The 13522-nt window shown below is 39.4% G+C and overlaps 1 protein-coding gene across 2 annotated transcripts in view; it reads left to right on the plus strand.

Annotated features, from left to right (window-relative positions):
• Nucleotides 1–10077, plus strand: part of FAM76A (family with sequence similarity 76 member A) — a gene marked incomplete at both ends in the record, with an annotated part of 24968 nt that extends 14891 nt beyond the window's left edge. For both annotated transcript variants that reach the window (XM_079724479.1, XM_079724480.1), the window contains 3 exons: nucleotides 6574–6709; nucleotides 9358–9459; nucleotides 9991–10077. In XM_079724479.1, the coding sequence (XP_079580605.1) occupies nucleotides 6574–6709; nucleotides 9358–9459; nucleotides 9991–10077 (325 nt within the window). The remainder of the gene's footprint in view (nucleotides 1–6573; nucleotides 6710–9357; nucleotides 9460–9990) is intronic.
• Between the last annotated feature and the right edge of the window lie 3445 nt (nucleotides 10078–13522).

Below are 13522 nucleotides of genomic sequence, written 5' to 3' on the forward strand. Positions count from 1 at the left end.
GAGTTGGTCTCCAGAGGCAAAGCAGAGACAAGTTGGGATTTTTTTTGGCCGCACTGCACAGCTTGCAGGATCTTAGTTCCCCGACCAGGGATTGAATCCAGGCTACAACAGTGAAAGCGCTGAGTCTTAACCACTGGACCTCCAGGGAATTCCCGACAAGTTGGAATTAAGGCAGTATTGCTCAGTCTGTGAGGGATAATCCATGCTTCCTTAGCATTAACAGAGATAGCCCAATGCAAGTGCTGGATCAGGAGAGAAGGAGATGCATTTAAATATTTTTGTTTCATTTTAAGCCCTTCTAAATGCATTTTTATTCCTCACTTTCCCCTCTCCTTCTCAGTGAAGCTTCGCTTACGAGCTACTTTCTCCTCATATCCAGAGTGCCCCATCCATGTTGGTGCAGTGGGCGGCTTCTCAGCAGAGTCTTGGGGCCACCTGTTTTTCTGTTCCTCCAGGCCTGGGCATCCTGAAGTGAGACCACCTGGCACACTCTTCCCTAAAATCCTTGGAATCATCTCCATTCTGAAAACTTCCGTTCTCGGTTCTCCCTCCCAGGCAGTGGTGGGTATGGGAGCAGACCAGCATATAGGATTACCAGGGCTGAATTTTGTTTATTTAGCAGGATACACAGCATCTATGAAGTTGGCTTTTTCATTAACTTGATTTGAGACTCTGCAAGCTGTCTTCTTAATGCTAGTATTAGTGACTTTAAACTTCTTGAATTGATCCTTCTAGAAATGCTTAATTTAGATATTCTGATTACGTAGGGGAAGGAACCATAAAGACCATCTTTCTGATCAGCTTTTATTGTTTATTCTCTGAGCAGCTAGTTTGACCATTCTGAAGAAAATAGATGTGGCACTGATTGTCCCATCACCTCTGCCAGGATGCATGATCCTGTAAAAACTACTTTTTTAAAGAGTGAACCATTCTGAATGCCCTGCTTTATAAAGGCCTAAGCCAAGACCCATAGCCTTTGGATTCATCATTTCTGTTTTGTGCTATTTGTGACGCAGGCTATGTTTGAATGACCTGGAAAAGCTCATTTAGTTTAACTTTTAGTTTAACCAACAGTCCTTAAAGTTTGCCTTCTATTAGCTCATTTTGTTCTTGAGATACTGCCACTATTCTTGCTGACTATTGCTATGGATACACCAAGCCAAAGACTTAAACTTTCTGCTCAGTGTTTTATTGCATCCGGTTACCAGCAATGATTGTTTTCCTCAAGTAGGATGCCGATCCTTAACTTAGGTGCATGGTCTTTCATAATGTCTTCTGGGAAAGATCTTTAAAAATAATTTTTTCTTTAAATGTACATGGTGATTTTAAAAAAACTTATCCTAATAACTTGAAAATTTGGAAAAATTTTTTCTGCTGCCAAAAAAATTATTTTCATACATATACAAGTTCCATTTGAATGTTCCTGCATTAGCAATCTTAACAATCTATTCCACTTGTTTGCATTTCTGTCTTTTAAAAGTTCATATACAAGGTAAATTACATTTTTCCTTTTCTTTTTACTTTTTGTGGTTTTTTCCCTTGCTTTTCCTTCATTTTGAGAACATTCTGACAAGACTTTTTTTTAACAGTCCTTTTTTTAATGTCATGCAAACCAAAAATTTTTTCCTGAGTATCCATTTTGAATTCAGTTCTGTAGTAAATGTTACCAGTTTTGTCTCTTAACTATCTATTGTGACTGCCTCCCAGTTTTTAATTAATCACAATCCACTTTGCTTGTCCCACTCTTAAAATATCCATATATACTTTTTTTTATTGGAGTATAGTTGCTTTACAATGTTGTATTAGTTTCTGCTGTACAGCCAAGTGAATCAGCCACACGCAATATCTATATACTTTTAAATTTATGCTTTTATTCTTGCATTTTTATCCCTTCATGTCTTCTGCAGGGGTTGCTCTCTAACAGTTTTCCGTTGACCTTTCTATACTACCATATTCTCCTCTCTTTTTTTTTTTTTTTTTTGGCCACGCTGCACGGCATTTGGGATCTTAGTTCCCCAACCAGGGATAGAACCTGCGCCCCCTCCAGTGGAAGTGTGGAGTCGTAACCACTGGACCATCAGAGAAGTCCTCTTATTTATTTTTTAAATATCGAGGAATATTTGATTATTTTTTTCTCTTCTTCTTCTTTTTTTTTTTTTTTGCAGTATGCGGGCCTCTCACTGTTGTGGCCTCTCCCATTGCGGAGCACAGGCTCCGGACACACATGCTCAGCGGCTATGGCTCATGGGCCTAGCCGCTCCGCGGCATGTGGGATCTTCCCGGACTGGGGCACGAACCCATGTCCCCTCCATCGGACTCTCAACCCCTGCGCCACCAGGGAAGTCCTCTTCTTTTTCTTTATTCATTAGCCTTCCATATCATAGAGAACCCATTACTTTAGGTTTTTTTTTTTTTAATAAAACCATTTTTCTCATGGTTTTATACTTATAAAATGCCTTAGTCTTTTTATTTTTTAGTATCCTATAAAATTCACAGCCTCCATCTCAACATTTTATAGTTTGTCGAAATTGTAACAAAAACTCTTCAATTTGAAGAAAATCTGAGTTCATTTCTAGCTTTCCTTCCCTGATAAATGCACTTTTTGATCATATTTGTTTATTGTTCTATGGGCAATAAAAGCAGTGGGTGACCTCCAGGCACACCTTGTGGTTTATTGTTTCTAAAGGACATTCTTTTCCTTTCCTTATAGTTTTATTTTATTCTCCCTCTGAACTATGCCTGAAAGATTAGAGTTACTCTGTGTGGCCTTTGAGGACAGACCCAGGACTAATGGATGGGACTGATAGGGAGGCAGGTTTTGGCTCAACCTGAGGAAAGATGTTCTCTTAAGCTTTTGGAAAAGACAAGAAGCTTCCTGGAGAAATAGTGAGTTCCCTGTCTTTGGAGGTATTTAGAAAGAGACTGAATTTGATTTTCTGCCTTGGTAACGTAGCCATCTTTTTTCATTTTGATACCCAGCAGTTCTTATTAATCAGGAGTTACAGAGTTAGAGAGGTCAGGACCTAACACAGGAAAGACACAACTAGTTTTGCCAACAATCTATTGGTATAGGAAGAATCCTCCCTCAAGAAGCAAGTAGAGCCAAAGCAATCTTGAGAATGAAGAACAAAGTTGGAGGTGTCACACTTTACGATTTCAAACTGTACTACAAATCTGCAGTAATAAAAACAGTATGGGATTGGCACAAAAACAGACACATGGACTGATGGAACAGAATAGAGAGCCCATAAATAAACTCACACTTATGTGAGCAATTAATCTACAACAAAAGAGGCAAGAATATACAGTGGGGAAAAGACAGCCTTTTCACTAAATGGTGTTGGGAAAATTAGACAGCTACATGCAAAAGAATCAAACTGGACTACTTTCTCACACTACTTAGAAAAATAACTCAAAATAGATTAAAGACTTGAATGTAAGACCTGAAAGCATTAAACTCCTAGAAGAAAACATTGACAGTATGCTCTTTGACATTGGTCTTAGCAATGATTTTGGATATGTATCCTCATGCAAGGGAAACAAAAGCAAAAGTAAACAAATAGGACTACCTCAGACTAAAAAGCTTTTGCACAATGAAGGAAGCTATCCATAAGATGAAAAGGCAACCCACTGAATGAGAGAAGATATTTGCAAACGATATATCCGATAAGGGGTTAATATCCAAAATGTACAAAAAATTCATATATCTCAACATCAAAAAAGCAAACAGTTCTATTTAAAAATGGGCAAAGGGGACCTCCCTGGTGGCGTAGTGGTTAAGAATCAGCCTGGCAATGCAGGGGACATGGGATCAAGCCCTGGTCCAGCAAGATCCCACATGCCACAGAGCAACTAAGCCTGTGCTCCACAAATACTGAACCTGCACTCTAGAGCCCGCGAGCCACAACTACTGAGCCTGTGTGCCACAACTACTGAAGCCTGCCCGCCACAGAGCTCGTGCTCCACAGCAAGAAAAGCCACTGCAATGAGAAGCCCACGCACCACAACTAAGAGTAGCCCCCACTTGACACAACTAGAGAAAGCCCGCACGCAGCAATGAAGACCCAATGCAGCCATAAATAAATAAAGTTTATAAAAAAAAAAATGGGCAGAGGGCCTGAATAGACGTTTTTCCAAAGAAGACATACAGATGGCCTACAGTCACATGAAAAAATGTTCAGCATCACTAATCATCAGGGAAATGCAAATCAAAACCACAATGAGATACCGCCTCACACATGTCAGAATGGCTATCAAAAAGATAACAAACAACAAGTGTCGATGAGGATGTGGAGAAAATAGAACCCTTGTGCACTGTTGGTGGGATTGTAAGTTGGTGCAGCCACTAGTATGGAGGTTCCTCAAAGAATTAAAAATAGTACTGCCATATGATCCAGCAATTTCACTTCTAATTATTTATCCAAAGAAAACAAAAATGCTAATTCAAAAAAATATATACACCCCAATGTTCATTGTAGCATTAGTTACAGCCAAGATAATGAAAGCAGCCTAAGTGACCATTGATAGACAGATGGATAAAGAAGCTATGTACACACACACACAGTGGAGTACTACTCATCCATAAAAAATGAAATCTTGCTGTTTGCAACAACATGGATTGATCTAGAGGGTATATGCTAAATGAAATCAGTTGGAGAAAGACCAATACTGCATGATCTCATGTATATGTGAATCTAAAAAACAAAGCAAAATGAAAACATGCTCGTAGGTACAGAGAACAAACAGGTAGTTGTCAGAAGGGTGGGGGTGGGCGATGGGCAAAATAGGTGGAAGGAGATTAAGAGGTATAGACCTCCAGTTATATAATCAGTAAGTCACGGGGATGTAATATACAGCATAAAGAATATGGTCAATAATATAATAATGTTATATGGGGACAGATGTTTACTAGACTTACGGTGATCATGATATATGCAAATGTCAAATCATTATGTATGAAACTAACATAATATTGTATGTCAACTATATTTCAGTTAAAAAAAAAAGAAGAAGCAGGTAGAGCAGAGTATTAGGAGCTGTGAGGACAAGAAGAAGTTAGTTATACTAGCCCATTACTCCATTTCATTTGTTGCTCTGGTTATGGGTTTACCTAGATTCTGTTGGGTTGAGGGAAGACAGTCCCTTGGTGAGCATGAAAACCGGTGGAGACAGTGACGGGTCCTTTCAGTATTTTCTCCTGCATGCCTTGTTTTATTATTTTACATTTACTTTTTGTTACCCAGTAATTCTGCATGTTTATCAGTTAGAAAAGCAGGGATCCATTCTTCCTCTAACATTCTTCTCATATGCTTCATGTAGACTGAGAGGGAATATTCTTATCAATGGAGTGTGTCTTCCCATTCTAGCCATAGAAATGTTTGACTTGGTAACTATGAGGAAGTTTGTCCAGTGGTTCACCTTGTTATTTGGAGTTTCTACCTGTGTAGAGAATTACTAGTTATTAGATGTTGTTTAAGATGTAGGAAAGAACCAACAGCAAGGGATATCTAGAGTAGTTGCTATATTGATATAGGGAGTTGAGAATCAGTATTTGCAGTATCTGTTAGGAGAAACAGGTTTGTGTTTTACTTTAAAGGTTGTCCTGGAAAAAATAAAGAGCTTCCTTTGGGAAGTCTGTAGAGAAGGGCAGGATTTGACTCTCTTGGCAGTGATTCCTTAACTTGTTTGGGTCTAAGACACCTCTGACCAGCCTTAGAAAGCTATGGATTCTCAGCCTAGAAACGATCCATTGTATGTATGCATAGAATTGTACATACAGTTTCAGAGCTTTACAGATTCCCTGAAACTTGTCCTCGTTAAGAGACTCTACTAAAAGGATGGAGTTCACCTGGCACTTTGACAAAATGTAGTGCTCAGAGACTATTACTGGGAGGAATCTGTTGAAAACCCCAGGTTGTGGTGTGACTTTGCAGTTTGCCACCTCTTTGTTCTTTTCCTAACTAAATATTGCAGAATTCTTGATCTTGGAAGTGACAATGAACAGGCCAGTTGTAGTGGGGGAAGTTGGCTTCTTTCCTATTAATTTCATCTTCTATCACTTTTTAAAAAGACTGACTGCTCCTGGGGCAGAACACAGCAGCTGAACCACATCATGGGCTGTGGAGCAGAAAACAAAGAGTCAAAAACTCTATGGGTAGCTTTAAAGAAAAATGCATGAACTTACAATTGATAATTTATCCAGATTCTAGGGAAATTATCTAATCACAAAAAAATTATGACTCTCACCCATAAATAACCAGAGATCTTCAATGAACCTGGAACAGAATATCCTTGGCTCTTGTGAGAAGGCATTTATTTTAGTCCTGAATGTGAGCAGAGATGCTGCAGGAATGCTGTAGGTTGTGGCTTTGGTTGGTATAGTTATCTGATGGCTACCTTACCTGTGCAGTTTAGCAAATACTCTCAAGCCAGGTGTGTATTTTGCTTGATGCTGGCAATTCAAGTAGTTGCTCCTGCTCTTGCACTTGCAGTCAAGTGGCCTATGATGTGAACTCAGGTAGAAAAAAGTTTATCAATCCAACTGATTTTTTCCCCCTCCATTTTTCCACTCAGCTTTTCCCCAGACCTGGCTCTGGACTCACCAGGCACTGACCACTTTGTCATCATTGCCCAACTGAAGGAAGAAGTAGCCACTCTAAAGAAGATGCTGCATCAAAAGGATCAAATGATTTTAGAGAAAGAGAAGAAGGTACTGTTTAGTTAGTGCTTCTCAGGTCAGAATGAGACAGGCGGGTATATGTGGTGCAGGGCATGATGCTAACTGCTTTTTTGTTTTTGTTTTTTATAAATTTATTTATCTTTGGCTGCGTTTGGTCTTCATTGCTGTGCGCGGGCTTTCTCTAGTTGCGGTGAGCGGGGGCTACTCTTTGTTGCGGTACGTGGGCTTCTCATTGCGGTGGCTTCTCCCTTGTTGCGCGGTTTCTCTCTTGCAAACGGGCTTCAGTAGTTGTGGCATATGGACTCAGTAGTTGTGGCTCGCGGGCTCTAGAACGCAGGCTCAGTAGTTGTGGCGCACGGGCTTAGTTGCTCCGTGGCATGTGGGATCTTCCCGGACCAGGGCTCGAACCCGTGTCCACTGCATTGGCAGGCAGATTCCTAACCACTGTGCCACCAGGGAAGTCCCAAAAGTTGATTTTTCTTTCTTGCATTTGGAGGAAGCTTCCACTTCTAAGGGAGGACTAATGTTGACCAAGCTTACAGAGATGATGTGTAAAACTAATGTCTGCCTCTTAATTCACAACTATAATGTCTGCCTCTAATATAACAGAGTACTACTCTTTTCAGCATAAGCTTTCTAGGAAGCTTGTAATCAGAGGGTGCTGAATGAGCACGGAGTTGGGACAAGAGGAAGTAGTTACATAATTGGAATTTTTAGTGCTCTCAGGCTAGGGGAACCTGATGCCTCCATCTCTATTATTGGCATGGCTGTGTCCAGGGGACAGTAATACTCAAAATATGTGGATCAGGTCTCTCTCCTCCCTGGACAGTGTTTAGGTAGGCCTTCCTCTGTAACTGCATCACTTTGTTTCTATTGCTGATAACTCCCTTCCTGAGTGACCTACTCTTTGAGCTCATTAGTATCTTCAGTAAAGCCTTATTCTGGTCTAAGAGCCATCTCCCCCTCTTTAGGGGAATTTTTTATGTCCTTGTTCTGATTCATATCTATTGTTTCTTATTTTCAGATTGTTAGAGAATATCTCATTTTGCCTTAATATTTTAATAACAATAAAAATAATAGCTAACTTTTTTGGACGCTTACTGTGTGCCTTACCCCATTCTAAGTGCTTATATATATTAACTCATTTATCCCCATAACAACACTTTGAGGTAGGAATTATTATTATCATCATTTCATAGATGAACAGTACCTTCAGTATTTTTCCCCTTAGGGTTCCTGTCCCTTCCTCTAGCTCTGTTTTCTTCCAGAGGCTGTATGTTGTTTTGCACTGTGTTCGGAATGCTATGATTCATTCTGAATGGCTAACAAAGACATTTATAATGTTAAAATCTTTACCTGCATTCTTTGCATCTGGTTTCTACCTCATCTTACAGATGAGGAAGTGGACCCAAGAGGATTAAACGACCAAGTTAAATGTCCGAATCACACAGCTGATAAATGGCAGAACAAAGGAATGAACCCAAATCTTTCTGACCCTACTGTTTCTACTGTGCTATGTTTCTACTCTGCCAGTAAGGTGGAGGTGCATGGCAAGAGACCAATATTCTTTCCAATTTACTACATGACTGTCAGATGAAAGCAGACCCAAGTATATTTTCTTCATGAACTAGATCAGAATGACACATAAAAGGATTTTTCAAAATAGAGACAAAATGAACACTTGTTTCTAGTGCTTTGCAATTGCAGGATTTTAGTTCCCTCACCAGGGATTGAACCTGGACCAGGGCAGTGAAAGTGCTGAGTCCTAACCACTGGACCACCAGAGAATTCCCACAAAGTTAGGGTTTTAGAAAGAGCAAAAACAAGTAGTAGATTATTTCCCATAACTTTCAGGATCAAGGTCACACTCTTGGGTTGGAACACAGACTCTTCCACATCATGCCTGCCTATCAGTAGCCTCATCTCCTGGCGCTCTCATCAGTCATTTGAACACGCTCTCAATTATCTTGCACTCTGCCTGTGCCCATACTGTTCCCTTTGCTCGGATGCCCTTTTCCTTACCTCATGTGCCAGTTGCTGCTTGTACCTCAAAACTCAGCTCACACATCACTTCTCTGATTTAGATACCTCTTCTCTGTGTTCCTTGAATAGCATAGTCAATAGAAGAAGGGCTGGAGTTTGAATTCTAGCTCTGCTGCTTGCTAACATGTATGATCTTGGCCACTTTACTTAACCCTTTCTAAGCCTTTGATGTTCCCATCTATAAAATGGGAAGAATAACATTACTCACCCACAGGGTTGTCATAGAATTGAATGAAATAATATAATCAAACAGTTTGCCTGGAACAAGGTAAAAATTCAGTAAATGGCAGCAGCTGTTATTCTCATGGCTTCTCTCAAACTGTCAGTCATATTTGTTGTAATCACTGATTTATTTGGAGGTATTTGAAAGATTATTGCATATATTAAATACATGAAATACCTAAAACCTTCTAGTAAGTGGTTAAGTATCAAACATGCTATTTTAGGATTTTGTGTGATTTTCAGGAAATCATTAGAAAAAATAGGATACACAGTTCCCTGGCTTTGATTTAGGTATGAATCACTAGGAGAGCCCTGGATTTCATTAATTTGGGGGACCATTTAGCACTCTGGTACCAAAACATTTCTCATTGCACAGAGATTTCTTCTGGTCACTCTGCCTTTTTTTCCCTCAGATCACAGAGCTGAAGGCTGATTTTCAATACCAAGAATCTCAGATGAGAGCCAAAATGAACCAGATGGAGAAAACCCACAAAGAAGTTACAGAACAATTGCAGGTGACTCTGCCTATTTAATATGGTAACTCTGGTTTATTTAGCTGATGGTATTTTAAGTGATCATCTCTTAGATTTCTTTTTTCTCAGAGAATTGACAAATCACATTAATCCACCTTATAGATGTCTTTTAATATTTTCTCTTGGATGTGTTCTGATCTTTTTCCCTCAAAAACAGTGGAATTAATAAACGTGTTCTTTGATTTTTGGATAAACCAGATGTGATTCCAGATGTCTGAATTGTAAATTTTGTTTATCCAGCACATTAAGGCACTCCACAGTTCGTTTGTGTTGCATAAAGCATCCTTTTGTAATAGTGGATCCCAGGAGATTGAAGTACACTGATTAATCTCCAGCAAATACTTTCTTCCCTCTGAACCAAACCCTAGAGCTTTCTGTTGTTTTCTGCCTCTAGAATTTGTTCACCTCTTCCTGACCTCTGCATTGTCTCCCTTGGCATCTGCATGAAAAACATAGCCTATCCTGCTAAAACGTCTTGCATGCACTGATTTTATTTATTTATTTATTTTTAAGGCCAAAAACCGAGAGCTCCTGAAGCAGGCAGCTGCCTTGTCCAAGAGCAAGAAGTCAGAGAAGTCAGGAGCTATAACCTCTCCATGAGAGGCCACAAGGACGCTCCTGGCAATAGCAATGGATTCCTGGGTTAGGGTGGCAACGTAGCTGTTCTCTGGGAATTGCAAGCTTTCTTAAGAAATCTCTATTTTACTATAGTTATCCTTCTTTGTGTGATTGCAGTGGGGCTGAGTGGAAACACCTGGTTTGTGCTATATTATGACTGCATGCTTGAATGTTTGGGGTTTCAGGCTCTCTCTCTCTCTCTCTCTCTCTCTCACTCTCACTCTCTCACACTCTCCCTCACTCCCCTCTCTACCCCCAGCCCTCCTCTCAGTACTACTGTCTCTCTGTCTGTCTCTCTTTTGTTACTTTTTTATGTGTGTGTGGTGGTCACTGCTCAGTGTTATGTGCAGAATGGTTTTTTTTTTTTTTTGGTCCATCATTGCATCCTGCCATACCCATGAGCAAATAGTTGGCATTAATTACATATCACTGCCACCCTCTGAACTTTGAAAACTGCCACCTTAAGACTTGGTACAGTGGAAGAGAATTTTTCTCTCCAATAAACCTTTTGCTTCAGGGTATACTCTTGGGTTTTTTTCCAGGTGTATTATGTATGAACTTTGTACTATGTATAGCCAGAGTTTTATTTATTTTTTAAAAAAAGAAACTTTTTCTTGATAAAGGAGTAATGGTAGCCTAGCTTGTTTTTCTTGTAAAAATGATGCCTCTTAAAAAAAAAAGTCCTACTCTCTAGCGTTTAGTAAAAGAATCAGATCTTTTCTTTCTTGTTACCTTGGAGTCTTAAAAACTGATTGCTAAGGTGAAACAATTCAATATGTAAGTATGGAGTTAAGTGCCTTTTGGAGGATTTCTTGGAAGACCATGTAAGAAGATACTTAAGGGAGGTAGCAAAGATTTGGACAGTCTGTCTTTCTAAGTAAAGGCAGAAAGAAGGGTTGTCCAGGTTGTACTGGACACTTCTCTCTTCCACCTCTTTCTTGATTGTTTTATGTGACTGATTTTAAATTCTCACACTGCCACCTCTTTTTAAAAAAATGCCCTTTACTTATATCAGTTGTCATACTGGGCCATTTTCAGGTAACTTTTTTTTTTTACATGATTCAAAATGGGGTAATATTCAGACTACAGAGCATTTTGGAGGTTAGTATGAGCTGCTCAAGTATGGACTGTAAGTCCTGGGAGAATGATATCACTGTACCTTTTCCCCACTCCTCCTCACCCACCCCAGCCTGTACACTCCCTGCCTTTAATGGAAATGTATTGAAAACAGGTGCTTCTCAAAAGCAGCTTGGCCGCAGCCTGAACTGTGTCCTGTTTTCCCTTCTTGATCCAGTAGGCACATGGATTCTCTTTTCCAGGTGAGAGGATAGATTTGCATTTCTAGCCGTACTCTCGGGTCCTCTAGATGATGTTTGTGAAAGGAACTAGAGATGTGTAGTGTGCCATGAAACAGTAAAACCAGCTACCTTGGAATCATTAATGCAGGGGGTGGTACTAGAGTTAGAGGTAATCATAAGGGCAGATGACATTTGTACCTCAGTCTACCAAAAGTGTATCAGTAAGTTTAACTTGCTAGGCATTTTCTAGGAGCAAATGCTTCTAATTTGTGAGCATTCTCACAAGTAGAGCCATGCATATAATTGGACAGAGATGTGGAAAGGAGTGGCTTCCTTCTGGTAAGAGGAACAATGGACCATGTTACTTATCTATCACTCTAGTAGAGGATGTAATTTTCCCTCCTAAGCAAGGGAAATGGCAGTGCTACTTAGTTTTGTAACTTCTTGAATGAGAAACTTTTAGGTAAAGATAAACTGTCAGATAATATTTTCAGATGCATTTACATTGACTATAGGGAAAAGATTGTAAAAAAAGTTACAGTCATTTTTTTTTAAGTTCAAAGACTTGAGAAATTCTGTTACATGAAGTGACAATGTAAAAACACATTTAGTTTTATATTAAATTTTTTTTAAGGTCTTGGCATTTAATATAAAGCAAATCCACACATTTTCTAACTTTCCACAAGTTCCAAAAAGGGAAGGAAGAAACCTCAGTCTTGAAATTTTGGTTTTTAAAACTCATGACACTGTTTTACCATGAAATTGAGTAGCTAACTTTTGGTAACACCTTTTGTTTATTTGTATGTTTGTAATAATGGACCTTTTAAAACACAGGAATGTTTTGGTTTGTACAGACTTTGAAAAATGTGTGTTAATAAAAATTCATATTGACTTACGTATAATTGTGTTTTTTTTTCATTTATTTCTTGCTGGTTCATCAATAGACATATCCCATAATCCCCTTCAACCTAGAAAAGAGTCAGTTTGTCTTGCGTGTAGAATTTAAACAATTAAAAACCTAGCAGTGCTAATAGGGAGTTTTATGTCCGTCAGAGAATAAAATCATTCTCTTTCTTCTTTGAGTTTATTTATTCAGTTTAAGTGCTTGCTTTGTTATAAGCACTGGTAAGCAATGAGGATACAGCAGTGAAGACAACTGACAAAGTTCCTCTCCTCATGAGGCTCCCATTTAATGGAATATTGGACAACACCATTGTTCCTTGATTTTATATTTACCATTATTACTCAAAATTAATATGGGATGAATCTTTATAAGGTATGAGTGAAAGGTTTTTGAGATGTCATCTCAAGGAGAGGAATGTATTGGTTTGAAACATTGGTGCTAGTAGGTTTCTAAATAACAGGTGCCTTTCAGACATTATCACTGTCACATCCTGGTCATTCTGTTCTATAGGTGCAATGACAGCTTATTTTCTCTAAATAATGATAGTTTTATAGGTGCTATGGTCTGAATGTGTACTGCCCCTCTCCTCTCCGCCGGATTCATATGTTGAGATCCTAACGCCTAGAGATGGTAGTATTAGGAGGTGGGGCCTTTAGGAGGAGCTTAGGTTCTGCCCTCATGAATGGGATTAGTGCCCTCAAAGGATGCTCCAAAGAAATCCCTTGCCCCTTCTACCATATGAGGACAGAGCCAGAAGATGCCAGCTATGAATCTGGAAGAGGGCCCTCACTAGAATGCGACCATGCTGACCCCTTGATCTTGAACCTCCCAGCTGCCAGAAATGTGAAAAATAAATTTCTGTTGTTTATAAGCTACCCGGTCTGTGATACGTTGTTATAGCAGCCCAAACAGACTACGACAGTAGGTTATGTTTATGACCACATTTATGGTGTGAATTACCTTAATTTACCCATTTACACAGCCGTATAAACCGCTGTAGGGGAAGAATATAGTATAAACAGAGAAAGATATCATCTAGTTCTTCAGGAAGTCCTTCAACCACTCTAACTAACCTTAAAAGCAACTTAGCAGGATTTTGGTTGCATCCTTTTCAGTTTAAGACCATATGTTACCTGCAGTATAGCTATCTTCAGCTAACTGTCAGTTCGAGGATTTTGGGGGACGGGCCGTTTTCGGGAAGGTCCAAACTGTCAGGACATACAGA

The sequence above is a fragment of the Hyperoodon ampullatus genome (assembly GCF_949752795.1).
Source record: "Hyperoodon ampullatus genome assembly, chromosome: 2".
Classification (NCBI taxonomy): domain Eukaryota; kingdom Metazoa; phylum Chordata; class Mammalia; order Artiodactyla; family Ziphiidae; genus Hyperoodon; species Hyperoodon ampullatus.